General features: G+C 50.7%; 10 protein-coding genes across 10 annotated transcripts; 3 read left to right on the forward strand and 7 right to left on the reverse strand.

Moving 5' to 3' along the window:
* Positions 1-39: 39 nt before the first annotated feature.
* On the forward strand, positions 40-1,844 carry CYP7B1-1 (25-hydroxycholesterol 7-alpha-hydroxylase; the record flags this gene model as incomplete). The annotated part of the gene is made up of 3 exons (XM_032034807.2): positions 40-257; positions 342-791; positions 848-1,844. 3 exons carry the CDS (start codon positions 40-42, stop codon positions 1,842-1,844), a joined length of 1,665 nt encoding a protein of 554 aa, XP_031886100.2.
* A 1,183-nt stretch (positions 1,845-3,027) lies between these two features.
* CGGC5_v008854 (uncharacterized protein) lies at positions 3,028-4,300 on the reverse strand (the record flags this gene model as incomplete). The annotated part of the gene is made up of 4 exons (XM_032034805.1): positions 3,028-3,422; positions 3,473-3,677; positions 3,728-4,135; positions 4,193-4,300. 4 exons carry the CDS (start codon positions 4,298-4,300, stop codon positions 3,028-3,030), a joined length of 1,116 nt encoding a protein of 371 aa, XP_031886102.1.
* A 1,284-nt stretch (positions 4,301-5,584) lies between these two features.
* CGGC5_v008855 (uncharacterized protein) lies at positions 5,585-5,844 on the forward strand (the record flags this gene model as incomplete). Its single annotated transcript, XM_066152071.1, has 2 exons — positions 5,585-5,707; positions 5,755-5,844. 2 exons carry the CDS (start codon positions 5,585-5,587, stop codon positions 5,842-5,844), a joined length of 213 nt encoding a protein of 70 aa, XP_066008540.1.
* Positions 5,845-6,138: 294 nt separating this feature from the next.
* stcS-0 (putative sterigmatocystin biosynthesis P450 monooxygenase stcS) lies at positions 6,139-7,782 on the reverse strand (the record flags this gene model as incomplete). Its single annotated transcript, XM_032034804.2, has 4 exons — positions 6,139-6,210; positions 6,271-7,286; positions 7,350-7,536; positions 7,594-7,782. The coding sequence occupies 4 exons, from the start codon at positions 7,780-7,782 to the stop codon at positions 6,139-6,141; spliced, it is 1,464 nt and encodes a 487-aa protein (XP_031886103.2).
* Positions 7,783-9,626: 1,844 nt separating this feature from the next.
* SAT3-0 (Short-chain dehydrogenase/reductase SAT3) lies at positions 9,627-10,617 on the reverse strand (the record flags this gene model as incomplete). The annotated part of the gene is made up of 3 exons (XM_032034803.1): positions 9,627-10,301; positions 10,369-10,469; positions 10,539-10,617. The coding sequence occupies 3 exons, from the start codon at positions 10,615-10,617 to the stop codon at positions 9,627-9,629; spliced, it is 855 nt and encodes a 284-aa protein (XP_031886104.1).
* Positions 10,618-11,066: 449 nt separating this feature from the next.
* On the reverse strand, positions 11,067-12,874 carry phacB-0 (3-hydroxyphenylacetate 6-hydroxylase; the record flags this gene model as incomplete). The annotated part of the gene is made up of 4 exons (XM_066152072.1): positions 11,067-11,407; positions 11,460-11,757; positions 11,840-12,631; positions 12,689-12,874. 4 exons carry the CDS (start codon positions 12,872-12,874, stop codon positions 11,067-11,069), a joined length of 1,617 nt encoding a protein of 538 aa, XP_066008569.1.
* Positions 12,875-14,645: 1,771 nt separating this feature from the next.
* On the reverse strand, positions 14,646-16,272 carry mtr-1 (N amino acid transport system protein; the record flags this gene model as incomplete). Its single annotated transcript, XM_032034799.1, has 5 exons — positions 14,646-15,068; positions 15,119-15,510; positions 15,563-15,754; positions 15,808-16,069; positions 16,129-16,272. The coding sequence occupies 5 exons, from the start codon at positions 16,270-16,272 to the stop codon at positions 14,646-14,648; spliced, it is 1,413 nt and encodes a 470-aa protein (XP_031886168.1).
* A 1,842-nt stretch (positions 16,273-18,114) lies between these two features.
* On the forward strand, positions 18,115-18,879 carry CGGC5_v008860 (putative oxidoreductase; the record flags this gene model as incomplete). Its single annotated transcript, XM_032034798.1, has 1 exon — positions 18,115-18,879. One exon carries the CDS (start codon positions 18,115-18,117, stop codon positions 18,877-18,879), a length of 765 nt encoding a protein of 254 aa, XP_031886024.1.
* A 152-nt stretch (positions 18,880-19,031) lies between these two features.
* On the reverse strand, positions 19,032-20,386 carry CGGC5_v008861 (Satratoxin biosynthesis SC1 cluster protein 4; the record flags this gene model as incomplete). The annotated part of the gene is made up of 5 exons (XM_066152073.1): positions 19,032-19,399; positions 19,454-19,521; positions 19,576-19,946; positions 20,007-20,183; positions 20,240-20,386. 5 exons carry the CDS (start codon positions 20,384-20,386, stop codon positions 19,032-19,034), a joined length of 1,131 nt encoding a protein of 376 aa, XP_066008494.1.
* A 2,772-nt stretch (positions 20,387-23,158) lies between these two features.
* CGGC5_v008862 (uncharacterized protein) lies at positions 23,159-23,479 on the reverse strand (the record flags this gene model as incomplete). The annotated part of the gene is made up of 2 exons (XM_032034795.1): positions 23,159-23,286; positions 23,338-23,479. 2 exons carry the CDS (start codon positions 23,477-23,479, stop codon positions 23,159-23,161), a joined length of 270 nt encoding a protein of 89 aa, XP_031886162.1.
* Positions 23,480-25,355: the final 1,876 nt, after the last annotated feature.

Here is a 25,355-nt window from a genome sequence, read left to right on the forward strand (position 1 = left end):
TCCCATTGTGTTCTGTGAGCCTGGCTGTGCCTCAACAAGATGGCTTCCATCAGTCTGGCAGGGACCTTTTTCGCTAGCCACGGCTATGATTCATGGTTGCTTCTTCTCTTGGCCGCTATTCTCCTCGCCGGCGGATCCCAGCTTCGAGGTAATTCTCAAGATCCGAGGGAGCCGCCGGCGTTGAAGCCGAAGATACCAGTTGTCGGCCACATTATTGGTCTACTAGGACTGAGACAGTATTACTATCGCCAACTCGGGTACGTTGAAAGCCATATCCTGGGGTTTAAATCACGGCCATCAGAAACACAACAGCTGACGCGGAGAGTGTGTGATCGCTGCAGTCATGAAAATTCCAACCTGCCAGTCTTTTCAATCTCAATGGGTGGTTCCCAGAAGATGTACATCATCAAAGATCCCCAACTGAGCCAAGTCGCTATGAGGAACAAGGCTCTAAGTCTGATTCCTTTTATGGCAGAGTTCGCAGAAAAGATGGTCGGCTTTGGGCCCAATATCATGAACTTGTTTCATCATCCTCCTACAGACGGTTCACTTCCGTGGACTGACGATCAGCATCGTTCTTATGCACCGCTATCTCCTGGGCCTGATCTACTGGAGATGAATACTTACGTCTTGAAAAGAATCTCACGAATCATCAACTCCTTTGGCCCGGAATTTGAAAACAAAACTCTGTATTTGTGGTTACGAGATGCTTTCACCAAGGCGACCTTGGGCTCTCTCTTCGGCGACGAAAACTCCCTGGCAGCCAGCCCGACATTAATACAAGATCTCTGGTTAGTATGACATCCACCTTCTGTTAAGGACAAGCCCTAACATATCCATACGATAGGGACTACGATGCAGGCCAGTCACAGCTTCTGATGCAGCCGTTCCCTTCCGTCACGGCACGCCAAGCCTATGGTGGCCGTTCCAGGGTTCAGCAAGCCCTCAGGAAGTACTTTCGCGAGGAATTTGATCAAATCCCCAATGCCAGCGCGGTTGTCAAGCGGCGCGTGGCGGTCAATCGCAAATGGGGCTTGCCCAGCGATGACGTTGCCGATCACGAATTCGGAATGCTTTTTGCTAGTGTCACAAACGCAATCCCCACGCTTTTCTGGATGACATGCTACGTCTTTCGCGACCCGAAGCTTGTTGAGGAACTGCGAAGGGAGCTGTTGGACATCGCGGTCATCCAGAACCAAGACGAAACGGCCGTGGAGGGACAGAATGGCTTACAGCCTCACTGGCCTCGCAAATGTACCTTCACCGTGGCGAAGCTCAATTCGTCATCTCCCCTTCTATTGTCAACATACAAAGAGGTCATGCGTTTGACTAACCGCAACGCCGGCACGCGCAGGGTTGTCGAGGATACTGTAATCACTTACACACCCACTCCGGCGGTTGGAGAAACGGCGACTACACAGTCATATCTGTTGAAGAAGGGTGCCAACGTCCAGGTTCCCTCCATCATCACCAACTTTGATCCGGCTATATGGGGACCAAATGCACACGAGTTTGACGCCAGACGGTTCTTGGCTGTAGACAAAGAACGAGAGCGCGCGCAAAGTCGTGCCTTCAACCCCTTTGGCAGTGGCAAGCACCTCTGCCCCGGTCGCTTCTTCGCCGACGCGGAGATTCTGGGAGCACTGGCTGCTTTGATCCTTGGATTTGAGATAGAGACGCCCGAAGGCGGCCGAGTTCAAGTGCCGCCTATCAAAAATAACCTAGCCGAAGCGGTGCCCAAGCCATTGCAGACTGTTCAGGACACCATGATGGTGAGAATTAGACGAAGGCCTGGCTGGGAAGATGTTGAATGGGCCTTTGTTGCGAGCAACGGGAAAAGCTGAGGGATTCTCAAACTAGGTGTTCAAACTGGATGCATCCCGGCATCGTCCCTCTCCTTGTCATTCTCGAGTGCCCAAATCCTTTCGTATGGACCAAGCTTGATGGATTGGATACAAGAAATATGATCTTACCTGGCCGATGTTCTTAGTTGTCGAATTATATACATCGGCATTGTTCTGTCTAATGCCTGAGCTTTGTAGACGTGCCACAAATGCTAATGTAATTGTTGAAACATGACTGCTCCTCGGACTCGACGCCTTGTTATCGCGTGCTTTGCTCCAGGATACAAAGAACTGTTTCAATCATAGTTCGAGAACAACAAAACAGATGTATTATCTGGTGAATGCTTTGTTGCTAGCCCAAGGGCAAAATAGGTCAAAAGGCGGCTTGTCGCCGGCCTGCTGGACCTTTCTATTCACAACCATCTTCATCATTAAGCAACATTCTATCTCAACATCAGTCGACACCCGAGTAGGTCTATCGGAAACAGAAGCCTAAGGACCCGTCATACAGAAGCCATGTGTCAACTTGCCAAAGCCACTTGCGAGACCTGCCAGGAACCTCAGACAGTCCTGGTGGAGCGAAAGCCTTCAAATTCCCACCCTAACGCAGTCAACTACATAACCGATGAGTTCCATTTTCCCTGTGAGAATGCAAAGCTGACCGGCAACGATTGCGGCTGGGTCCGTACGAAGCATTTCCGAACAACTGTGCCTGATTCTCTCTGCAAGAAATGCCAGGCATATCCCGGCGGATCCAATTACCGCGACTGGCTCGAGACTGACATTAAGCGACGAGAGAACTTGGCGCAGTTCATTTTGACTATAAAGCAGCGAAAGACTTGGTGGAAGGTCTATCTATGCTGAGCTTTTTGGAATGATGCTATGGAAGTTGACGATGCGAAAGGGCTTCGCTTGACAACCCAAAGTCGCAATCAAGCGTGTTCAAGACCAAACACTTTCTTCGTCATGGATTGAAAATAGTAGTTGTTGCAGGAACGGTGCATAAAGGTAACAAGGAAATCATCATTATCTAGACTCAAATACATAGGGCTCGAAATAAAAGCATTCTAAAACTCGTCTATCTTTCAAAGAATGTGATCAAATGATCCCCTAGGCACCATAAGCATATCAATCAATGCCCAGAATACAGGCCACTGCCAATCCAACTTTTAGGGCGATGTCATTAGATGTGACCAGGGTCCTGGGGGTTGAGGGTCCAGCCGTAGCTGGAGGAGACGGAGTAGTAGTCGTTGCCGCGGTACTGGCCGTAGTTGGTGCTGTATTTCTTGTCCCAAGACTTGGTGTACAAGCCGCAGTAAGTTCCTTGAGGCGCGTTGTTCTCGCTAAGGACGTAGGAGTTGACGAAGTTGCAGGCGTCATAGGTGCCGTCAGCATTAGGGTGATCACGGTCATATTGGGTCGTTCCCTGGCAAGCAGCGGTGCACTGACTGGCGTCGTAAGGACCGGGAAAGTACTTGGAGCCGATGAAAGATTTGTCGGGGGCGTTAATTGCACCACCAAACGCAGTAGGGCCGTCAAAGCCGGGAGCCGCGTCAGGCTTAACGTTCTTGACGTAGCCTATTGTTTCGTTAGATTGATGTTCTGGGCTTGGAAGCAAGGTAACATACCGTTGGATGCCGTGATACCGACGTGGAATTGCTGTCTCCACTGGCCATTGTTGGTAGCAGTATCTGAGGTGACCGCCAGTCCCCAGAGCGTGCACTTGTAGTTGATGGTGCTGGGGGGGTTCTGACAGGCAGAGGTTGGAGTGTACTTGGGATCTCTTTGGATGTAGAGATTGAAGGCAGTGCAAGCTGTAGCAGCATCGCATTTCTTGGTACTGTCAGCTCCAATCATGGATTGCGTTTCAGAATCCAACATACCTGTTGACAGAGAATAGTGTCGAAGGACTTCAAGGTGTAAAGCCCCAAGTAACCGTTCTGGCTGGTGGAGCCCTGTTTCCCCGAGAAGGATAGTTGGTATCCCTGGGGAACCGGGGCGTTGTTGCCAATGTCTTTCAACGTCTGGTTGACCATAAATGCGTTATAGCTGTCGGTGGTTTGTACGCCGCCGGATCCAGCGGGCTCCAGTGTAGAGCAACCGCTAGGGTCGCCGATGGCCGCGTCACCGGCAGCGGAACGGGCCTTGAGAGTCGAGTTGTTGGCGGAGGAAGAGATCGGGTTTTCGATCGCGTCCGCAACAGCGGCGGCCGACGCGGCAGCTTTGTTGTAGGACGGCGTCTCGCTCACAGCACCAACCGCCGGCCCGGTCTTGGTAACCGCGGGTGCAGCCTATGTAATGGGTCAGCTCAAGTATGGAGATTTTTGAAATGTGGCTGAGTATCTCACATCGAAGACGCTCAGGTCGATACCGTCCTGGAAAGTAGCTTCGCGGACAACGACGGGGTTGGCCGTGGCCATGCTAGCCACGGCAGCGATGATGACGGCGGAACGCATTGTGATGGTGACAAAGAGTTTCGAAGCTGTGATGAAAATCCCAGAAGTGAAAATGCCGATGATAAAGCTGGAGATGCTAGGGAAGTTGAGAGTGAGGGTGAAGAGTGAGACAGATGAGCAAAAGGCCGGAACCTCCAAGGGTTTATATCAAATCCAACAGCGCGGGCATGAATGCATTCAGCTCTTGTTTTGCCGCTTGTGTCCGTCAGTGTTCGCTGCAACTGGAGTCTCCATGTCAACAGAGTCCCGGCGGTGCAAGTTCGGGATAGGGCCTAAATGGTGAGTAGCTCAGCTCAATAAGCCACCGGACGCGCCGCGCGAACGTTGGCGCCCTTTCGACTAACCGCCCTTGTCTGTGCATCCGGCAAGGCACTCTCAGCTCACAGTCTACCGGGCATCATGCCATTTTGGACAGAAATTCCAGCCTCTCCCGGACACTCGTCGTAATTTAAGGAGTCTCGTCATCAACTGTCGATGCATCGTGGGAGCCTCAAAATAGCATGTCGACTTTCTGCGTGGAGATGCAAAATGGTTATGTGGACTTGGTGATGAGACATCCTTGCTCTCGCCGGACAGAACCAGAGATCGACGATACATAACCGTAAAACAAGCGTAAATCAACGGGGTTCTGAGCCCACATCTTTCCCGATGTTCTTTGTTTGCCGCCTGCCAAATCCCATCAAGCATCGGCTAGTCTGGAAGGTTCCTGGCTCTCGGGATCGTTCCACATTGCTGGGACGGGCAGCCTGCCGTTCTTCCGCGACCAGATTCTGTGTGGCAGCCAGCTAGCGATCCTTACGGTTAATGATACCTAAATCTGTCGTCCTCACGTGGTTGGTAGACCCTGCGCTCAGGCGAGGGTGGACGGGATTTCCAATATCAACAAAGGCCCAGCCATGCGTTATGCTAGGAGAAAAAGAATGGGGGCCGACTCCTGGTCCGCAGGCTACCTTCGATAGTCTCGCGGTTTTGGCGACTAGATGTCAGGTCAGGCCGGCGACTCGTGTACGTCTTAACCATCTTCAGAGCTAGTGTGGCACGGGGAACAGACTTCACGCCCAATTCGTCTCCTCTTGCCCCGACCCTTGCTTGTGCGGCTGGACTGCAGCACCAATGTAGCCATATCAGATTGTTGTTTTTGGGGAGAGGAATACCGAAATCTTCCCCCATTGGCTAAAATCCGATATCGCATTGACCGCGGTCCCGTCGCATCTTTTTAACGCCCGAGACGTGCACTCTTTAGCTCCCGTCAGGGGGTAGCCCTGCCGGAAATTCAACAGCTTCATGCACGATACACCGCCGAAGAGACAATATTTTGAATGCAGGGAACAATATTCCTGCAGCGTCGGCCGCGATGAGAATCTGGCCATCTTCGGCCGCTCGACAGCGCCCATTCTTGGCATTGAGGTATTTCTTTTTATTTCTTTTTTGCAGCTGGCCGCTAATTGGGCTAGCTGATCGTTGGTGGCTTAACGACGTCCGTTGGAACAATAACAAACAAAGGAAAGAACATGGGAATCAACCGTTCGAGGCTACATCTTTGACGTGATCTAGTGACAAAGAGAACACGCGAGAAACGGGCGTCAAAGGAGGAAAGCCTCCAGCCTCCCTCGTATGTCAAGGAACTTGAAACGTCGAGACCAGAGAGAAAATGCGCTAGCTAGATTGGCTGGGATGTTTACTTCAGCTCAAGCGAAAGGCCTCGATGCCGAAGCTTCAACCATTCTACTGACCACACAGAAATCAAGCTCATCGCGATCCCCATGCTCCTCCTGCCACGCGGTTCCAATTACACTTGTCCATGTTTTTGTCTCCACCAGTGGCCAAGACCCCGCAAACTATGAAGAACGGTCTCGACTCTTCACCCTTACTTTCATGCAATCCACTGGCCGAGCTGTGACCTGTCGCGTCTGCCCCAGTTCGTTAGCATTGTTTACTAGTGAAAACCTGCATGCCAGGCAAAGACTCACATTATAGAGCTGTGTGTTGGACCGGTGCTGGCCCTTCTCATTGATGATTGGCTTCCCGTCGACACCAAGCGTCGCCTCACCCAACCCAACCTTCTCAAAATCATACCCGCCAACAACGCATGCCAGAATTACTCTGGCCTCAATATTCGCTAACTCCTGCCCAATGCAGTTCCTCGGACCCCTCTCAAAGGGCCGCCAGGCTGCCGCCGGAATCTCACTCTCGCCGGCTTTTCCGATGCCAGCCTTCTCGTCGTCGTTCGTTGCCATGGACGTATCGGTGTTCCCGAGCCACCTCTCCGGCACGAAGTCGTCCTTGGTGCTCCCGTAGACCTCAACATCACGCTGGATCAGGGTTGCGCAGTTGTACAGTATCATTCCATCTGCACAGAGGCTGCTGCCATCTCGAAGCTGGATGTGGAAATTTGATCCTGGAGGGCATAAGCGTGCTGACCCAGCAGGAGGGTAGAGACGCAGGGTCTCTTTGATGACGGCAGACGTGTACGTCATCCTCTGCGTAACCTCATCTCCTTTCAGTGACAAGGCCTTGCGGATAGCTTCGGGGCTGAGATCTGGACCGAAGAGACCTTGCAGCTCCGCACGAAGCGTCTTCATGGCTCGCGGGGTCCGGGACAGCTCATATATCGCCCATTGCAGAAGGATACTGGTGGTGTCATGGCCTGCGAACATGAAGGTCTTGAGCTGGTCTTTTGTGCCGTCAATGATCTCCTGGGTCAGAACATCGGTGTCGCTGAGGCTCAATGCCAAGATGCTCCGACTGGATACTGCCTTGGTTTTCTTCATGTCATCGAACTTGCCTCGAATGACATTTGTGAGGAAGCCGTCCACCTTCTCGGCGAGAGCCTTGCGCCGTCTGTCTGAGAACAGGTTCTCGCACCACTTGAGCATGCCGCCTTTCTCTCTGTAAGAGAGAAGGAACTCTTTGTAGCTCTTGATAAAGTCCCCTTGCTGCTCTTCGGGGAGCTGGGCGCCTAGTTCAACATCCATGGTCACGGCACCTATGGGGAAATCGTAAGTCATCATATCGAGAATGTCATGATCAGCAACCAAACCAAACCTACCTATAATATCAAATGTGAGATTGGTACAAAGCGGCTCAAGTTCAAAGACTTCGCCTGTCATTGCAAGCCTGTCAAGCTTAGCAACAAACGTCTGAGTATTTTCCAGAATCACGGGCATCAGGCTCATTAAGTGCTGTGGAGCAAACCCGGGGTTGAAGTGTTTTCTCATATCTTTCCAACCTGGACCCTGAATCATCATTGGTAAATTTCATCACAGTAGTTGAATGGCAAGATCCGAACTCACATTTGTCAACACAATTGACTTCTTTCCAACTAGGGGCCAGAGGTATGCCATAGTATCAGACTTCGGCGTACTATACGGCCACATTTTGGACTGTCTTGAGATCTGCTCGGCCACATAGTGGCTACGAATGAGAAGCATTGGTCGGCTGATGGGGCGGAGGTCGTAGAGCATGACTGGGGGGTTTCCCATTGTCTCACACATATCCCCAAGAGCGTGATCTAGCGGTCAAATTGTATCAGATGAAATGTTTTGCGGCTTCAGAATAGTTCACAGTCGCAACGAGGGGCTGGTACCGATTTGACATCCTTTCTCGTCGCGTCGCTGATGGAACTCATTGGTAATCTTCAGATGGCCCCATACTAACGATGGTTTCACCTGCGGGTAGTTCGCAAACTGCTTGAAGCGGCGGTAGTAAACAGCCGAGTAGAGGTAGAGTAGAAGAGCCGGAAGCGCTAGAAGCGCAATGGAAGGGAGATTGTTGAACATGATAGAAGACTAAACCCAAACAAAATGTAGCAACGCACAACTACAACTGCTCGCACGCGAAGTCTGTGGCGGGTAGCCGCGTACTTAAAAACCAATCCACCTGATTTGCATCGGGGTTAAAGTCTTCCGTTTCAGCTGGCGCATGGACGAGCCGCCCACCATCTCCAAACACGACCCCATCAGACATGGCGATGCAAGACACTCCAGCTGGGTAACGTAACCTAAGGATCGTGGTTGGCTAGAAGCGACTCTCGTTGGCGCACCAGAGTGTGACATGCAGATAGACGATCTACGCTAACACAAAAAGCTCGTCATGGAATTTGGACACCGGCTTGACTGAGGGGTTGCCATTCGCATGGCTAGGACGTTCTGAGAAAACATCCTCTGGGATTGGTCGGTCTTTTTGAGCCGGGTCGAACACACCATCTTTCACTGGCAGGTCGCATGATGGACCGAGCCAAGAATTTCTGTCAGAACCTTGAGCGCGGGAAGGATGGCAGCCACACCCTTGGTTCCCGCCAAGCATTCCATTAGCACTCGCACGATGCTGAGGGGCTCCTCTAAAAAGCAAACAATCTAGTGAGGTGACACCATGCACTTCAGCTTTCGTCAAGTACAGGATGATCTGTGGGGTAGCCCTTCAGACCGGTGTGAGCTGCTCCAACCAACTCCAAACCTCGGCTTGGGCCGACTAACCGACTAACACGAATACGACGGATTTCAATCAATCAAAATTGCTAGTTTGCGACATTGATAATTGTTCCGTAGATCGTGTGTTGGAGTCCTTCTTGTCGGTTTCGGTCCTTGCAAGGATGTAAGGATGTATGTGTGCCTATCTATTAAGAGAGACAACAGAAACTCTCGTACTCGGACGGTAACGCTAATTTCTCAGTGAAGACGCGTAAGAATGTCAACAATTGGCTTCGAACTTGCAGTAATGTACTAAAAAGTCGCCCTCGTCACCTGCTGGACTTAGTCTAGTCCATGAATGCGGGTCTAGTAGTGAACCTACAGATTTCTCGCACTTTGAAACCCGAGACCCGAGTACGGTCAATATCCCTCCATCACTTCCAAGTCTCAACTTTGGATTTGGACTGTATTAAGAGCCGTAATTGGTGGACAAGACCGAGAAGTTGATGCTTCTTCGACGAAAGTACTACGAGCTGATCTCAGTAACTGATTTCCAGGTTTCAATGCTCAATGTGAGTATCTCATCACCATATCACTAATCCACTCTGGGACACGAACAGTTTATCGGGCCTGCCCCATTTGGGTCTCTAAGCGCCAACAACAAGACACATGGAATTTAGAACAGACACCGTCGCATTACACTCGCTTTCGGAATTCTCGCAAATGTCTAATGTATATTTCCACTTCATCGGAGTACGGAGAGGTGTCCTAAAATGCAACCTCATCTTCTCCGAAACACTGAGCTGGCACCCATGGGAAAATTGAGTCTGACATGAAAAGTCGATCAGCATTTTCATCTGTTTTCAAGCTGGCTAAATCTTTTCGCACATGAAATCATGCTTATATGTACGTCCATCTCAGTATGACGATGGCACGACGGCGAGTCTGCCACCATCTGAAATGAGCACGTTGCCGTTGGTGTAAGCGCCGGCCCTGCTGACCAAGTACAGCACCGCACCGACCATATCCTCTGCATCACCAGCTCTCTCCTCAGGGATCGTTGCCTTTGGCCATCCGTCCTTGTGCTGCTCGACCGTTGCTGTCGTCATCTCACTCGGATAGAAGCCGGGTGCGATGACGTTAGACCTGATGTTATACGGGACCAGGACCGTGGAGAGCTGCTTCATCATGTGAACCACCGCCGACTTGGACGCCCCATACGCGAAACCCATGGGCTGCCGGTTAAACGCCCCAATGCTGCTGGTTGCGATAACCTGGCTTCGCTGCTTGAAGTTGCTGCGTTTGTTTCCCTCGTCCAACAGTTCGAGAAACGCCGCCACAGTGAAGAAGACACCAGTAGCGTTTACTGCGAAAGTCTTGGTGAACTCTTCGGGATCCCAGTTCCAGACGAAGTCGCGCCACTGAGAGATGGAGGGGTTTGCCGGCATGCCCTTCAGCGCTGGGCCACCAATACCTGAGTTTGCGATGACGACATTAACGTAGCCGTGTGCCGACTTGATCTGCGAAACAGCCTTCTCAAGATCTGACTTGGAGGTAACATCCCCCTGAATGGTGCGAATGTTTCCATGCTTCTGTGCCATGGATAGCACGTCAGACGCGGTCACATGCAGTGGTTGAGAGAGAGGTGCGAGTACATACAGCGGTGCTGGCGGCTTTATCCAGGGCCTCCTGTCTTCTTCCGATGATATACACAATGGCTCCATTGGCTTCAAGACCCTGTGCAATCATGAGTCCGATGCCTGTATTGGTGGTTCAGAGGTGAGCTTCAGGGTCCCGTGATGACGTAAACATGAACGACGATGGCATACCTGTTCCACCGCCTGTAACCACGACAATGAGGTCCTTGACGCTGAACAAGTCAGCAGCTTGCAGAGATGCTGAGGCCATTTTTCGATATTTTTCATGCGATTCTTCTCTAGAGACTAAGTGGTGTATGACATGTGGTGGTGTAGTTACTGAATAAAGGCTGCCTCGTAGGTCGATGACCTCAGCTTTTAATGATGATCGTTAGGTGGGGCAAAAGACGGCCCGCACAAACTATGGCGACATCCGGCTTCTATCTCGCCCGACCGTCGCAAAGTGTGCTTACGAATTGCTGCAGTATTCGGGGCTCATGCACCTTATCTGCAGGCTACCTCCGAAGTTGGGATGTTCCCCATCTCACTGGACGGTTTACCACTGAGGCGTTTTTTGGGCGCTTGGACATCGGTAAATCAACCAGCGGGATAATATGCGACATCTCAAGAACTTGATACGGGGACAAAGAGTTATACCCTCTTCTACCACTGAATCGTGCTTGATATGGTGCCCACAACCGCTAGCTGAGCCACTGGTCATCAACCTGTGCCATCTTCGCGGCTGTTGAGCAGACTTTCCAACTCCATGTCCCTTCTTGGCACGAACCGGGCCCGAGAGCCCTTAGGCGTCGCCACAAACGCCAGTCCCTTCAAGCCTTTGATTGGATCTATCTCATCGGAAGATTGCCCATCGGCGGGATAGATCTCAAAGTGTGCAATCAGATGAAGAAACGCTGTGTACAGGGCGTTGTGCGCTAGATGAGATGCAACGCACATGCGCCCGCCGATGCCGAAAGCAAATTGATGAGCGTACTGGTCAGGTGCGTCGGGGAGCCAGCGCTCAGGGGCGAAGACATCGGGCTCGGCAAACAAATCTGAATCTAAGACCACATTAGATGAACGCCACCACATCTGTATCGTAATGAAGCTCACCTCTATTGCAAGCCCAGCTATTCAGAAACACGAGGGTGTCAGCAGGAATTGTTGCGGAGCCCCAAGTGACGTCGGCGTATGTTGCCTTCGGCAAGGCGAGCTTCAGGACAACGAAATAGCGACCGATCTCTTTCGTCAGAGCATCTATGTAATCAATTTTGGTAGACGCATAAGAATTGGACGGCTTCTGCAAGACTCCCGAGTCTTTAATGGCTTCGTATGCCTTGCTCTGGATGTCGGGACGGTGAGCCAGGAGGAGAATGGCCCAAGCCAGGGTCGGTTGATTGGAATCGGCACCCTACGAGATCTTAGTTTTTGAACATCAAGAACGCCAGGTGGAAACCGAGCCTAGCCTAACCCATTGCTTCAAGATTACTTACTGCCATCATACTCAAGCTAACGCTGATCAACTCCTGCCGAGTAAGTGTTGCAGACTCCGGGTCTCTCAGCACAGCCCCTTGGATGCAAGGCTTGTCGTCTCCTCGTTCGACCTCTCCTCTCAGCTTGTCCAGTAGAACATCATTGTACTCTAGCCTTCGACGTCCAATATCAGTAGCATGGTCCTTAGGGCTGGAATTGAGACCAAAAGCGTTGGCGACTGGTTCCCAATACCGAAGAAGAGGGATGTAGTTGGCATAGTTCTTCCCGGTGTCTCGGAACTTAGATATCTCTGACTCTACGTAAATGATTTCGGCCAGCAAGGGATCATCTTTGAGAGATGTCACGTTGGACACGCGGGTGCCGTAGTTGAGGGTCAAACTAAGGTTGAGCGCGAATCTGCGGACAGCTGGGCGAAAATCGATCGCTATTGAGCCATCTCTACTTTCCGAGTAGATATCTCCGAGGAACTCTCTTGCCTCTAGGTTAAGAATCGGTGCATAGCTCTCTACACGCGGACGGTTCAGTGCACCAGCAGCAGCCTTCCGACGACGCTTGCAAGATTCGTCCCAAGGGCTTGTACCGATACTTGTCACAGCTTTGCTGACTTTCTTGTGGAAGATGTAAAATGTTGGTCTGGAGTTCATCGCATGGCGCTGGCCTAGAAAGAGTTGCTTTGCAGACTCGGCCGTGTTAACGACCACGCCGGTGGTGTTGCCAAGTTGGATTTGGAAGACGGGTCCGTATATCCCTGCCCACTTCCGATATGTCTCAGCAGGAGCCTCTTTGGAGTTCTGGTATGAAGTTAGAACCCAATTTAGCACTGTTTTCGGGAGGAGCTTGGCAGATACTTGAAATAGATTCCCGACTACAGGCCAGCCCGGAGGTCCCGGGAGACCTTTGATTCGGCTTCGGAAGCGTGCAAACTCATTTTGGATCAGATATGTAATCAAAAGTGACAGAAGTGCGACGATAGAAATCTTCAGCGTTGAAATCGCCCAGCTGAGCATCCTTGAGGTGACATCTGCAGTACTCATTTTATGACAGCAGCGCGGCCAGACTCCTGGTGTTGATCATGGGGAAAGCAATCTCACGTTTATCAGACCACGGAGAATTTTCGAGAACATAGCTTGGAGCTGCTTGTGCTGTCATCATTAACCCCGCCATGTCGCAATTGCTCGTCCTTGTCCGAGTGATGTCAAGCCATCCTTTCTAAAGCAATTGCGAGCTTGAAAGCCACGCGTATACGAATGGCGAATTTGCCGTCTGCATTATCCCATGCATATGCATTTATGCATTCATGGTAAGCCTACCACAAGAAGCAGTTGTCGGGATGCGAGGTGATTTATGCACTTTCTCGGGTACATTCTGTAAGCAAATCCAATCACGCCATTCCTTAATACGATGACGGAGCTATTACATTAGACATGGTTCTCAGGGCATCACGGAGAACCCGGGCTGTTGCCGAAGGCCAAGGCAGCCGGTCGGAGATGGAGATAGAGGAGACATAAGGAGTTTTGCTATCCGGGCGGATACTTCTGGCTAACTGGGCGGGTAGTAGATGTTTAAGAGATAATCAACGATAACAACGACGACGAAGATAACGATGATAGCGACGATAACGACAAGGATAGAGAGAGGGATAGGAAAAGCGACAATAATAGTAAAAGTAGAGTAAGATAAAATCAACTATTAGACCTAATATAGGTAGTGATCCGCCCGATTAGCTAGAAGTCTCCACCCGGATGGCAAGACTCATTATAAGTATCGAACGCATTATCGAAGTGGATGGAAATGACACTCAAAATCGTCTTTTGCCTTCGGCCATGCTCTAGCATCGAGTGCCCTCCCAATTGGAATGGGTTGCGGTATGAGACAGATAGGGCCCTCGCCTCCCGCACCATAGGTGTATTTGCGCTATGGTTCATACATCTGGGATACTAGCTTTTGTGAAATCCGTTCGGAATTTCCGTGTCCTCGGGGTTATTTTGCCGCATGGAAGATTCAATGTTCCAATGTGCCAGGGCCGTCGGCGAGCCTCGGTCAAGAATGTCGGGTTCAAGCAGTCGGCCTGATGAAAAAGCGCAACACCAATCCGAGCAAACGCAACTTGGGCTGGAGTGATCACGAATAGTGAATGAACGGTCTCAGAGAAGAGAATAAACTTCATCATTTATACTTAGCATAGCCTTCTTCGGAGCCTTTGTTACTTCGTTCATGCTTTCTTAATCTTATCAGATAGGCATTTCAAAACTTGAGAAATCAAATTCATGAAAGCCATTGACATCGTGACGCGGCGTATCCGGCGTAATTGGCGTATTGCACTGTCTCATTATGTGGGCAAGCAGGCGTGCTCACCTTGTCTCTGAAGAACGGATTAGGAGACAGCATAGTTCGAAGAGGAATGTGTCCGCGACGAGGTGGAGATTCTGTGAGTTAGTGTCTGGGGACACGCCAGAGTTAATCGGAAAACCTGATGAAGCAGGTACAGCAAGGTGGAGCGTAACATTTTCTGGGGTAGGTACGGGGAAGACAGGCATTTGCACAATCTATCGTATCGGGCATGTCATGTTTTGACGTTTGTTATCTTCCGAGCTATCATCAAGCCCCCTAACTTGGTTGACCACGCGTTAGCCCAGCCCCTTGCTATCCCTTCACGATAAGGACCTAATGTCATAGCCTACTGTCAGCCATCAGACCGATTCTGGACAACCTTGTCAAATATCATTCGAGTGAATAGCTGTATGTTTCAACGAGGTTGAACGGAATTTTTCGGCTAATTGTCTCTGTCGTCTTGATCCCTGGACACTAGACTGTACCTGAATTGTCGGCACAAGACCACACTGAAGAACCACCTGTCTGTTTGTAGTCGTCCACAATACCAAGAATTGTGCTGTAAGTTCCGGCAACCATTAGGAAGGTTCCGGATGCGATGACAAATACACTCCAAACCACCATCAGTCTCCACCGCAACGTTGGTTCGACCTTCCCCTTGCTCCAGTTGTCGTAAAGCCACATGCAACCCATCGGCTGGAATGACATGAAAGTGCCCAAGAGTGCACCGACGAGAGAGATAAGACTGTTGAAGACGGGAATGCCACTAGCAACAAGATATGCTACGAGAGTGACTCCAAAGGTAGACCCAAGCCAGGTGAGCCAATGAACAGCGGTATTAGCAGTGAGATGCCTCGATCCACGGAGGATGCGGACGAAAACATGCTTGCTAGCCAACTATGAAAATGTCAGTAAGACATCCAAGGACTTGAACATATGTTTCTTACGTGAGTTACGAGGGTTGACGAGACCAAGAGCCCAGCAAGACCAAGACCATACGCGACCTTCTTAACCAAGGGTCCAGCAGAGCCAAGGGCAGGCGAAGAGACATAAGAGCCGCAGAAGTAGTACACGACGACCCCCACAGCCACATAAACAGAAGTCACCACGCCCTGGCAAAGGAGCAAAGCACGGGTGTAGTATCGAGGATCCCTCATCTCTGCCGCAATCGGGAAGAAGGCACCAGTTCCAGCGTAGGAAAAGACGATTGATGAGATGGCCGAGATGGCCTTTGTAAAGGTAGGGTTGTTGATTATTTTGAAGTCAGACACGAATGCGCCGTCGGTAGGCGCTGCGGCAGGGCGGTCCTGGAGGCCAACAGCGATAGTCACGGTGAAGACTTTGTGGACGTTAGATTTCTTCGTGTATGGTCTGAAAGGGTGGCAACCTACCCGCAACCATAATACTGGTGACTCCCACCCATGCGAGCCATGTAATGCGGCCCAGAGTTCTTATGCTGGCTAACGAGAAACTAGCAATTGCGGCCACAGCAACAAATATGGCAGTGCAAGCTCCATGATGGGAGACGGCATTCAAGGCAGTAGAAACACCAATCATGGCAGAACTAGCAGTAAAGGTGAAGACTTGTGCTGTCAGAAGGATTCTCGAAAGTTTAGTTCTGACGACGACAACTTACAAAGTACGAAGAATGCACCAAAGACTTCGCGTCCGATACGACCGAACAACAGCTCTCCTACATCGTCCATTCCGTATACTTGTGGATGGCGAAGCTTGAAGACTCCAACCATGTAATCTGACCACGTAGTGATTCCTGCAATGGTGCAGAGAATGATGACGCCCGGGACGATTCCAAGAACGTCGAAGATGGAAGGCATCGAAAGAACGCCGAGACCGATTTGTGTCTTCATCATCAAGACCGATGTCCCTAGCCACCCGACCTAGAAGCTGTCAGCATGACCTATCTCTCAAAATGATAATCGCAACTCAGAGTACTGACGTTGCGATAATTGGGTCCATCTGCTGTGATCTCGCCAAAGACAGCATCGTGCGTCAACGAGTGGTCTTCGAGGACCTGTCCGACATGAGATGGTACGGGAGCCATCTCATGCGAGCCATTGGCTGATTTCGATGATTTTGCCATGGTAATATTTGAGGAAGAGAAACAGGAAGTCGTAAAGGGAGACTGTCAGGCAGTCGAAGCCAAGCCGGGTGTCAAAATGGCTGTTATTTATCTACGAGCGCCCCTGATAGCGACGCGGACAGCTTTGCCACTGGTCTGGGTGGTTTCCCGCGTGGTTTTGCGGGGATAGTTCCTGACACAACCCCGGACTTGCCGCACTAAGTTGGTCTCACGAGGACGCCGCGAGTCGTCAAGTAAGCTCATATCCCGGAGACCTGGTTGTTGTTCAGGATAACAGCTCTATGAATAGAGTGATGGGTTTTTGTGATTATGAGAAACCATTCCAGTCCCCCCCATATTTTGCATCTGCAGACCATCTATTTCAATGACTCTTCTCTCAATCTTGGATAGCTGACAACACGAAAACTCTTATCTAGCTGCCCCCCGCAAAGCGGCATCGCAGCGGACAATCGAACCCACCGTGGTCCGGGGAAGTGGAACGGCGCGCACGTTCCTCAATTGTGAGTCGTCGAGGACTTCCTGATTCAAAAAAGGCTCTCGACAAGACATTCCTAATCCAACCAGCTGTGAGGAAACAGCGGACCTTTTGATGAATTATAAATAAGGGTGACACCCAGGGCCCGCCAGTATCATTAACATTACCCAACCTGAACAGCAAGTGTCGCCGACCTCGGCCTGAGTGGAGTCCCATGCTCACAAGGTATCAAAGGGCCGATTCTCCTTCCTGAGATCCAATTGATTTCCCTGCGGTATGCCTATGCCCTTGGAGAATCTATCCTTTCTATCTTTGAGATATTTTGCGCGTTTTTGTTTCGTCAAAGAATCACCAATTTGGGGCTAAATCGTGTGTGGGAAGAATCTGCGTGAGCGCATGGGTCTGTCTGCAAGGTCCACCAGACATCCATGGGTACCGTTATTCTCATGACACACGTACCTTCGTGCAGATTATTATGCCACCTGAGCTCGCACAGTCAGCATTTGGGTTCAAAGAAAGTCTTGAATTGGACAAACAAAAAGCAAACATTCAATTTGGTGATGGTATGATCTGTGAATGTCCTGAGTTGAAGCGCATTCCGCCCACGGTTAGACATAATCGTAGATAAATGATAAATGAAGAGACCCCAATTGTAGTGAGTAAGAATGTTCTTGCGATGGGTGTGAGCATGTTTTGTCATCTGATATTCTGGTGCGGGCCCCGTGAGTGCGGCTTCCGGTTTACCAATTCGAGATCCGGAATACCGCACAGAGTCCCACAAAATCACCGGGCCCGGGTCCGGGCGGTGCTCCACGATTCGAATTTCAAGCCGAATTGGCACCGCGCGGGTGCCTGGAAAGCCTTCAGGCGTTGTGAGAGTACTGACGGTAGTTTCAAAGCCGGTTGTCCCGGAGACCACTCCTGGGCTCCGTTGCCTCACGCAGAAACCACTCAAAGAAACATGGATCATTGCTCAAGGTGTTCCACAGTCCCAGAAGGCGTGCTTATCCGGAGACAATTTCAAATCGTTCCATTCCTAAGAACAAAACCATGTGACCTTGATGGGTTAGCTGCGAGCGCCTCCGCTCTGTCAGCAGGTTGCAGAGACTCTTTCGGGCATAGGCTGTTCAACGTCAGGATGATGTCTTATCCCCGAATGGTGCTGATCTCTCCCACCGGCAAATATGGAGCGCCACAGTAGCACCGATCGGATGATCGATGACGTTCTTCAGGCCAGCCGAATGTTTTATACTGAACAGGTCTCAATAAAAGGTTCATTCGAATACTTTAAATTTTGCATTGGCATGTGTACTTAATTCTATGCAAAGCTCAAGTTCTAAAATCTCAAAATATCTTCATTCAGCGCAATGGCACCCAAAGGTCTTGCAATCTTGATTGGCGCTGGGCCGACTTCAGGCGCGGGTATTGCCCGTGTACTTGCCAGCCCACAACATGGCAACCTCGCAGTTGCACTGCTAGCTCGTAATGCGGACAACCTCCAGAACCTTGCCTCTGATCTGAGAAACTCGTCTAATGGCATTCTACACCCTTTCCCGACGGACACTCAGCCGGACAATCTCAAGCGTGCCTTTCAGCAAATCGCTGATCACCCGGACTTCAAGGATCTCAAGCTGAAGCTTGCCATTTACCATGTCAAAAACTCGAGCCGGAAGCCATTTCTGGAAGAGACGGCTGAAGCTTTCAACGACAGCATGAGTACCTACACTACGGGCGCCGTTGTCTTCGCTCAGGAGGCAATGAAGCTCATGTACGCTCAGAACGGCGGCCAGACGTTGCTTGCCGACACGAATGGCGAAAAGAAGGGAACCCTCATCTTCACGGGCACTCTCGGGGCCATGCGCACGAATCAGCAATACGCTGCCTACGGTGCTTCCCGTGCGGCGGCGAGGATGGTGGCACAGGCTATTGCAAAGGAGCACAGCAAGTTTGGTGTCCACTGTATCCATGCTATCGCCAATGGCGGGATCATTGACGAAGTCAACGAAGACACGAAGACCGGCAAGAGAATGAAGGCGGAAGATGTTGGTGAACTGTACCTTTGGCTGTCACAGCAGCCAAGTTCTCTCTGGACGCATGAGTTGGACATGAGACCGGCGCAAGAGACCTTCTAGACGTGCGGGAGCAAGTAGGGGCCATGGTAGATACTCAAAAAAGAGACCGATGACACCTTATGTGACACATTGCTTTATTAATTCTAAATCTTTTAAGCTCTGCAAACTGCATTTTGGATCCTTTTGGCTTTGACTTGGCACGCTATGATAGTCTAAACCATGCTTCGGCCCTGTGCTGGTGGACGCTCCTCGGTTGAGTAGCACTCTGCCACTGTGGTGTTCCCACCTGTCCTGACCAGGTCCATCTGACTCCCATTGTGGCTCATGACTTCAATCTTCGTCTCGATCGCGATGTTGTGGCTAGGCTTCTTGCCCGTGCGGCTCTTCATGGATTGCATGTGATGGGACTCGCCACCGGTCCTTCCGTAGAGCTGGCCAGATCGCATGTTGCTGCGTTGTGTACTGGCTAATAACTTGGGGAATGCCTTGGCGATGAGCGGCTTGAGTGCCGGAGCGGAAGCACAGATAATGGCGACATTGATCTCGATCCCAGACCATGTGGCGATGTGGACTCCATCTCCTGGTTCCGACTGTTAATAGGCAATGGGATGAGCAATAATCAGAGCCTTCTTACTTGAAGTGTCCGGAGAGATAGAGATCTCATACAAAGACCGGAGGCGGATGATGGAGGTAATGCAGACACTAAGAAAACGTCAGCCATGCTTCGGTATGAAGCTGTGAGTTGATGGTACTTACAAGCCACCAACGGCGAAGACCATGATGAGCGCAATCTTTTGCTTCCTTGAAATCTGCAAAGTTCTGATCAAGGGGATTGGAATAACGACAATGATTATATCCGTTGCGATATTCAATGCCGCGTTTGAGAACCAGAAGGCCAAACGATCCATGCACCTGCCAGTGCCATCACCCCAGAAAGCCTGTACAGGAACGCACATGAAGATGGATCCAAAGACAGTCCATGCTCCGTAAACGGCGAGGACGACAAGCATTGCCTTGCAGATCTTCTGCGTCGTCGCGACCTTGAAGACTCTTAGATATGAGAAAATGATAGAAAGCTTGCAGAACAGGAGCGCCAAGTTGTATGTGGGGATTGTTGCCCACAGACACTGATATCAATGGTCAGATGCTTGGACGTGTCATACTACGAAAGACTGGAAGGGGATTACCTGAAGAAATCTCACAAGATTGTCTGGCGTAATTGTTGCCATCGGCATGCCTAAACCAAACTTGATCTCTGTCGTGCTGTAGGTAAGCACGTGTCTTCCATGTCGCTTTGCGTTTTCTAGTCGAAGGGGAGGCAACTTACGATGCATAACAACCACTGAGAATCCAATAGATGCGGCCTGTTTCAGTAGTGTGAGCAAAGGCCATCGTTCAACGTCTTAGAAGGCCGACTTACCAAAGCTGCAGGAATCAAGTAATCGTCTACTCCAACATTTCCTACAACAATGATTCTGGTGTACAACCTCAACGCAACAACAATGAAAGAAAGACTCGTAAAAACGATGCTTGTCACGAAAGCCGAGACGGCCGGTCCGGCGACCATCTTTAGAAGCTTTTTACAAGACGCCTGGCGTAATCAGGGGCAAGGAATGAGTGACTGGAATCGAAGAAGCGAGGGGAGAAGCAAACTTTCCGCAATGATCATGGAGTCGACTGCGGGATCCCGAGAACATATGCATGCGAGGGGCGTTCGACCAGCATCATATTGAAATTCTTCAGCCAAGCGCATCTGCTGCTGCATGCAGTCACACACCCGCATGCTGAAGATTCGGATGAGGGCTTTCCTTGTTCGCATCGCCCGCATCAAGGGGTCCCAGCCTCAAAATGTCGGCAGGGTCCCTGTGCCTGGCTAGGTTGCCCGGGATGTGGAACCGGATCACCCGCCGGTCGAAGCCAGGGTGAGCTTGTTCCGGGGTCAACACCAAAAACAGGGGTACTGCCCCCATATGAACAAGGGAGTTTTCCTGCGCGAGGAGGGCTTCGTCTCCCAACCAGGTTGCAAATCCAACCTTGGCGCTGAGGAAGTTGGCCAACCGCCTCCCAGGAAGTAGGTTCGATGCAGCAATGCGTTTGATGGTGCGACACATAACGAACGATCGCAGGATCTTGTTTCTAACTCCGTGTTCTTGGGACTTCTCGAAGCTTTTGAATTCCGGTCGGGCTTTACAGATTGCTTTGGGATACTTCCTAGCTTGGATCGTAGCCCAGATGCCCAGCAATCTCCAAACTCCTCTGGAGATGATCACACCAGCTCGAGGATGTTGTGATCTGAGCTTGGGGGCCCCTAGTACGCTATCCACTTCTCAGATTTGTAAATGCGCCTTGGAAGTGGACCTCCCTGAGTAGACTGGTATGGGACCGGCGGAAGGGTCGTGGACTTTGACAGGTGAGTGAACCATGGTTCTTGTGCAAACGGCTCTTATTTGTGAAACTGTCTGCTCCTGCCAAAATCAAGAAGTTTGGGCGTTTGTCTGAATCATGAGCAGAGTAGTTGGTTCGGTTTGCTCCGCACCAACCACACCTTCGCCTCTTTTGGTCCATCATAAGGCTTAGGCGACCCCTTTTAGCCAGTTCTGACTTTGGCTCCATCCCCTCCTTGCGATTGCCAGACCTCGCCCTGAACGCTGCCTTGGTATAAAGTGGAAGACCTACCACCTGCTACGTCGGGGTATTCCAAAAGATATCAATCATGGCGATGAGGCATAAAGCTTCGGCATATGATATGAGAAAGACGCTATAGTCCGCTATAGCAATTGAAGGATTGATGGAGTGCCTGTACCACCGGCGTGGGCCGCCATCCAATATTGTGCCAACTGCGACCACCTTGGTTTTGGCCATACCCAATCTTGACCCCTGACTCCGCAAAAAGAAAATCTGGGAATACAAGGAAGTCGGCACGGAGTTGTGTCCGTCTGTGCAAGAAAGCGCCCCCAAACAGTCTCGCCTACGACACCACCGAATGCTACTCTACCAGCCCAGTTACGTGTTGCACTCAACACCATGATCGCGCTTTCCAGCCACTCTTCAAAGGTCAACCTTGCGAACGCCGACATTAGGCACACGCAGGGATGGGGGTCCAAAGGAATAGAATCCCTGAAAATGTCCGCATAGAGCTCAAATGTTTGCGCCGAAGCACTCAGTGAAGGGCTTCGCGCCGTCTAAGCGCATCGTGTAGTACCAGCTGGTTTCGATATCAAGCCCTTTGTTACCGAGATGCATTAAGGTCTCCGCGGCATGGCCATGAGGATCCCCCTGCGTCCACCTCTGGAGTACGAGCAGGAAACATCATCTGCTGTCAATGTCCGAGGCTTATTACATTGATATCGGATTAGATACTTTTTCAGATCGCAGTCGCTGTGGTGCTTTGGTAGTTTCCGTTTCTAATGGAGAGTGAGTCGACAGTATTACTCCACGTCAGGAACTTATCCGCCATTGCTAGGCGGTCATTAAGGAACTCGATGACACCCGATGACTGTTCGGTGTAGAGTGGGCCGGTTAACAGGATGCTCTCAGTATTCTACCAAATACTCTCCTAATCTGGGGTGCGAGAACGAAGTCGCCGGTGGTAATTACTAAGAAAGATCGAAATCGAAAAACGGCAACTGAAGCTCATGGAGAAACAACTTTTCGTTGAGATTGACATGAAGATACAATAACACTCTTAAAAGCTGTTGTCCAAATTAAGCTCGTCAAAGAGGGTACTCTGGGCGCGAGTCGGCCTTCCCGCATACTCTGGGGCAAGTCGAAGCCAAGGCGGCTGATACCGACAGCGCGAGGTCACGGGGCTCACGTCTCTGCAATCATTACTCGTGAGGAGCTGTAGCTGCGTGTAAGTACGATTTGTAGAACCAGATGCCCTCGGAAAAAGGATCTGCATACTATACGTGCTGGTGACTGGTACAGAGCGAACATTTGGGCCAAAGATAAGTTGAGGACTGTGCCGGCTCATCGTCAAAGCAAGTTGGGAAGAATGCGGTAGATACTGCGGATAGTTTGTCCTAAACTAAAGTTTGCGTAAAGCTCTAGCCTCATATGACAATCCATCTACAAAGTGTGACGAAATAGGAATTCAGAATAAACGTCTTACAATCCCGCCATATGTTAGAGGAAATACTCACTATTTTGACTTTTGAAGGCAAAGCCATATGTCACAATGAATTTTGTAATTCGAGAGACAAATTTATAATGGTTCAATCCAAGTGATCAGTTTTGGGGATGCATGGTTGTGTGTTTGACCGGAGATCTTTGTATTATAATCCTCGCTACGCCATGCAGCTCTCAATTCTGTCTACAAAAGAATTTCGTTGTCAATCCTCTATTTCTTCGCCGGGTTCCTGGGTCCATCGACAGCCTTCTCGACGGTGCCCGCAATGCCGCCCTTGCTGGCGTTGAACTGGCTTCCAATGGCACCGTCCTTGGAGAAGGGACCACCAATCTTCTCGCCTGTAATCCTATCAGTCATTATCCTCGTGGTAAGTGATGCTGCTTTCTTACCAATCTGGCCGATGTTACCATCGGGGTTGAATTGCTTGCCAATAGCGCCCTCAGATGAGATGATGCTAGGGTTGGAAGGACTTGTGTCCTTTTTCTCGCCAGCGGCGGAGGCAACGTTGTGGATGGGGTTGTTGGAGGCCATTTTGAAGTGTTTTAAGAATTCGATGTTGACTTGAGGTTGTATTTGGGCGGTGCGATGTGATGTTAAGCAGGTACGAGTATTCTAACAGTTTCCAGGGACGCTTCAAGATCATATAAACAGATTTCCTGCATTCTACAAGAAAGCATCTGCTTCTGATGCGCGTCATCTTTGACGTACTATCCGTCTGTATGTGGTGATGACGCCTTGATCGCTCAGAGAATGATGACATCATCAGATCGGATTCACAACCACAATCCTCTCGGGACCGGCTTAGAGCTGCACAGAACTAAGGCCATACGCTAATCCAGACGGAGTCGGAGAAACCACTGCATGCAGGAATGTCCATTCCATATTCGAGGTCAAGAGCACGTGCATCCTGATGCGTCTCCTTCAAGAGTTCAGGAACGGGATTAGCGCGCCGCCAAAAGCCGAAAAACTTGTCAATGATGATTTCAATGATCTCGGTATTGCGATCGATTCCATGAAGGGCCGTTTTTGAGTATCATTGCACAATTGAGGAGAGAATTGTACAATACTCTCGGTTGGCGTGTTTCATGACACATCTACTGAGTTGCTCTAGGAGTGATCCTAAGGGGAGTCTGCCAACGCTGGTCGAGCAGCACTCCAGGACATCTACTGCGTCTCATTTACGTATGCACTGTTACGTCCCTGTGGCTGTGTACACTCAGCTGCAAGGTGCATTCTGAAATCTCGGGGTTCAAGTTTGCCCGAAGGACAGGGAAACCATCCGTCAACGCGATGATGCCCTGCAGAGACGTTTCACCCAGCTGTCGCCTGCCGGCATTCTTCCGTAGGTCATCGACCAGTTCATCATGACTACTTCACATGAATGCGAAGTACGAGAACCCGAGCCATGAGGCTTGCCTCTGGCCTCCATCGGCCCTGTGCGGCAAATATTCCATCCGAGTAAATCCAGGAACGGTTCTTGTAAAACCAAGGACACTCTCCGGCCCCTGCATCAGAACATCCTCCCCGGCGGGTCGTCAACACACGAGATCCTGTGAACCAGTCGTTGGCAGCTCCCTTGCCGACCAAAAGGTCACAGATGGAGCCGATGGGATAGCCGAAATACCCACCGTGCCAGCCCAAAGTCCAACTCTGAGAGACCCCGGTCAGCATCTCCAGGTCGCATTGCTGCCCCCCCGATATTCTCCCTCCCACAAGGAAATCATTTCCTCTCCTGTCTTCTTCTTCTACCTTTGAACATGAGACGACGCAAGTTGTGCCTGCGTGATGATCGCAACATGACAGTTCTAGAACAGCAATTGCCGGGCAGAAAATTCCCAAGAGATAAAGTTTCGCGCTTCCCCAGACCATGGAAATCAGGCTAGCGAGGATCCCCTGCTCTCGGCAGTCCACTGATCTCAGGACAACATGCCTGGGCGAACTCTCACGGTTGTACCTGTAGCAGGACGCCATCTCAACGACGACCGTACAGGCGTACAAAAATGATAAACACAAATACCGTCCATTCTCAAGTTGAATGCTCCCAGAGGCACATTGCTTGTGGTGGGTGATGGGCCATGGCGGCATCCCTACGAGGACGCGGGACCAAGGCAGCAAAGGAGGGGCCACTTTCCGATCTCAGAAATATCCACATCTCTCGCAACATGCATCCCGGCCCCTGCTCTTGCTTCTTCCTCGCTGGCCTCTTGCTCAACCTGGCACCAACAGCGATAAAAGTACGGATACGGTTCCACCCTGCCCCGACATTGGTATATGCAACCTCGTACGATGTCTGCAGGACTGGGAACTTGGAAATGCGACTTGGTGTTGGTCACCGAGTTGCAGAATTTGCTACGCGATATTGGCATGGGTTCGACGGTTTTGGGGCGAAGGCGGAATGCTTTTGTGT

The sequence above is a fragment of the Colletotrichum fructicola genome (assembly GCF_000319635.2).
Source record: "Colletotrichum fructicola Nara gc5 chromosome Unknown KSG_Nara_v1_contig05, whole genome shotgun sequence".
NCBI lineage: Eukaryota > Fungi > Ascomycota > Sordariomycetes > Glomerellales > Glomerellaceae > Colletotrichum > Colletotrichum fructicola.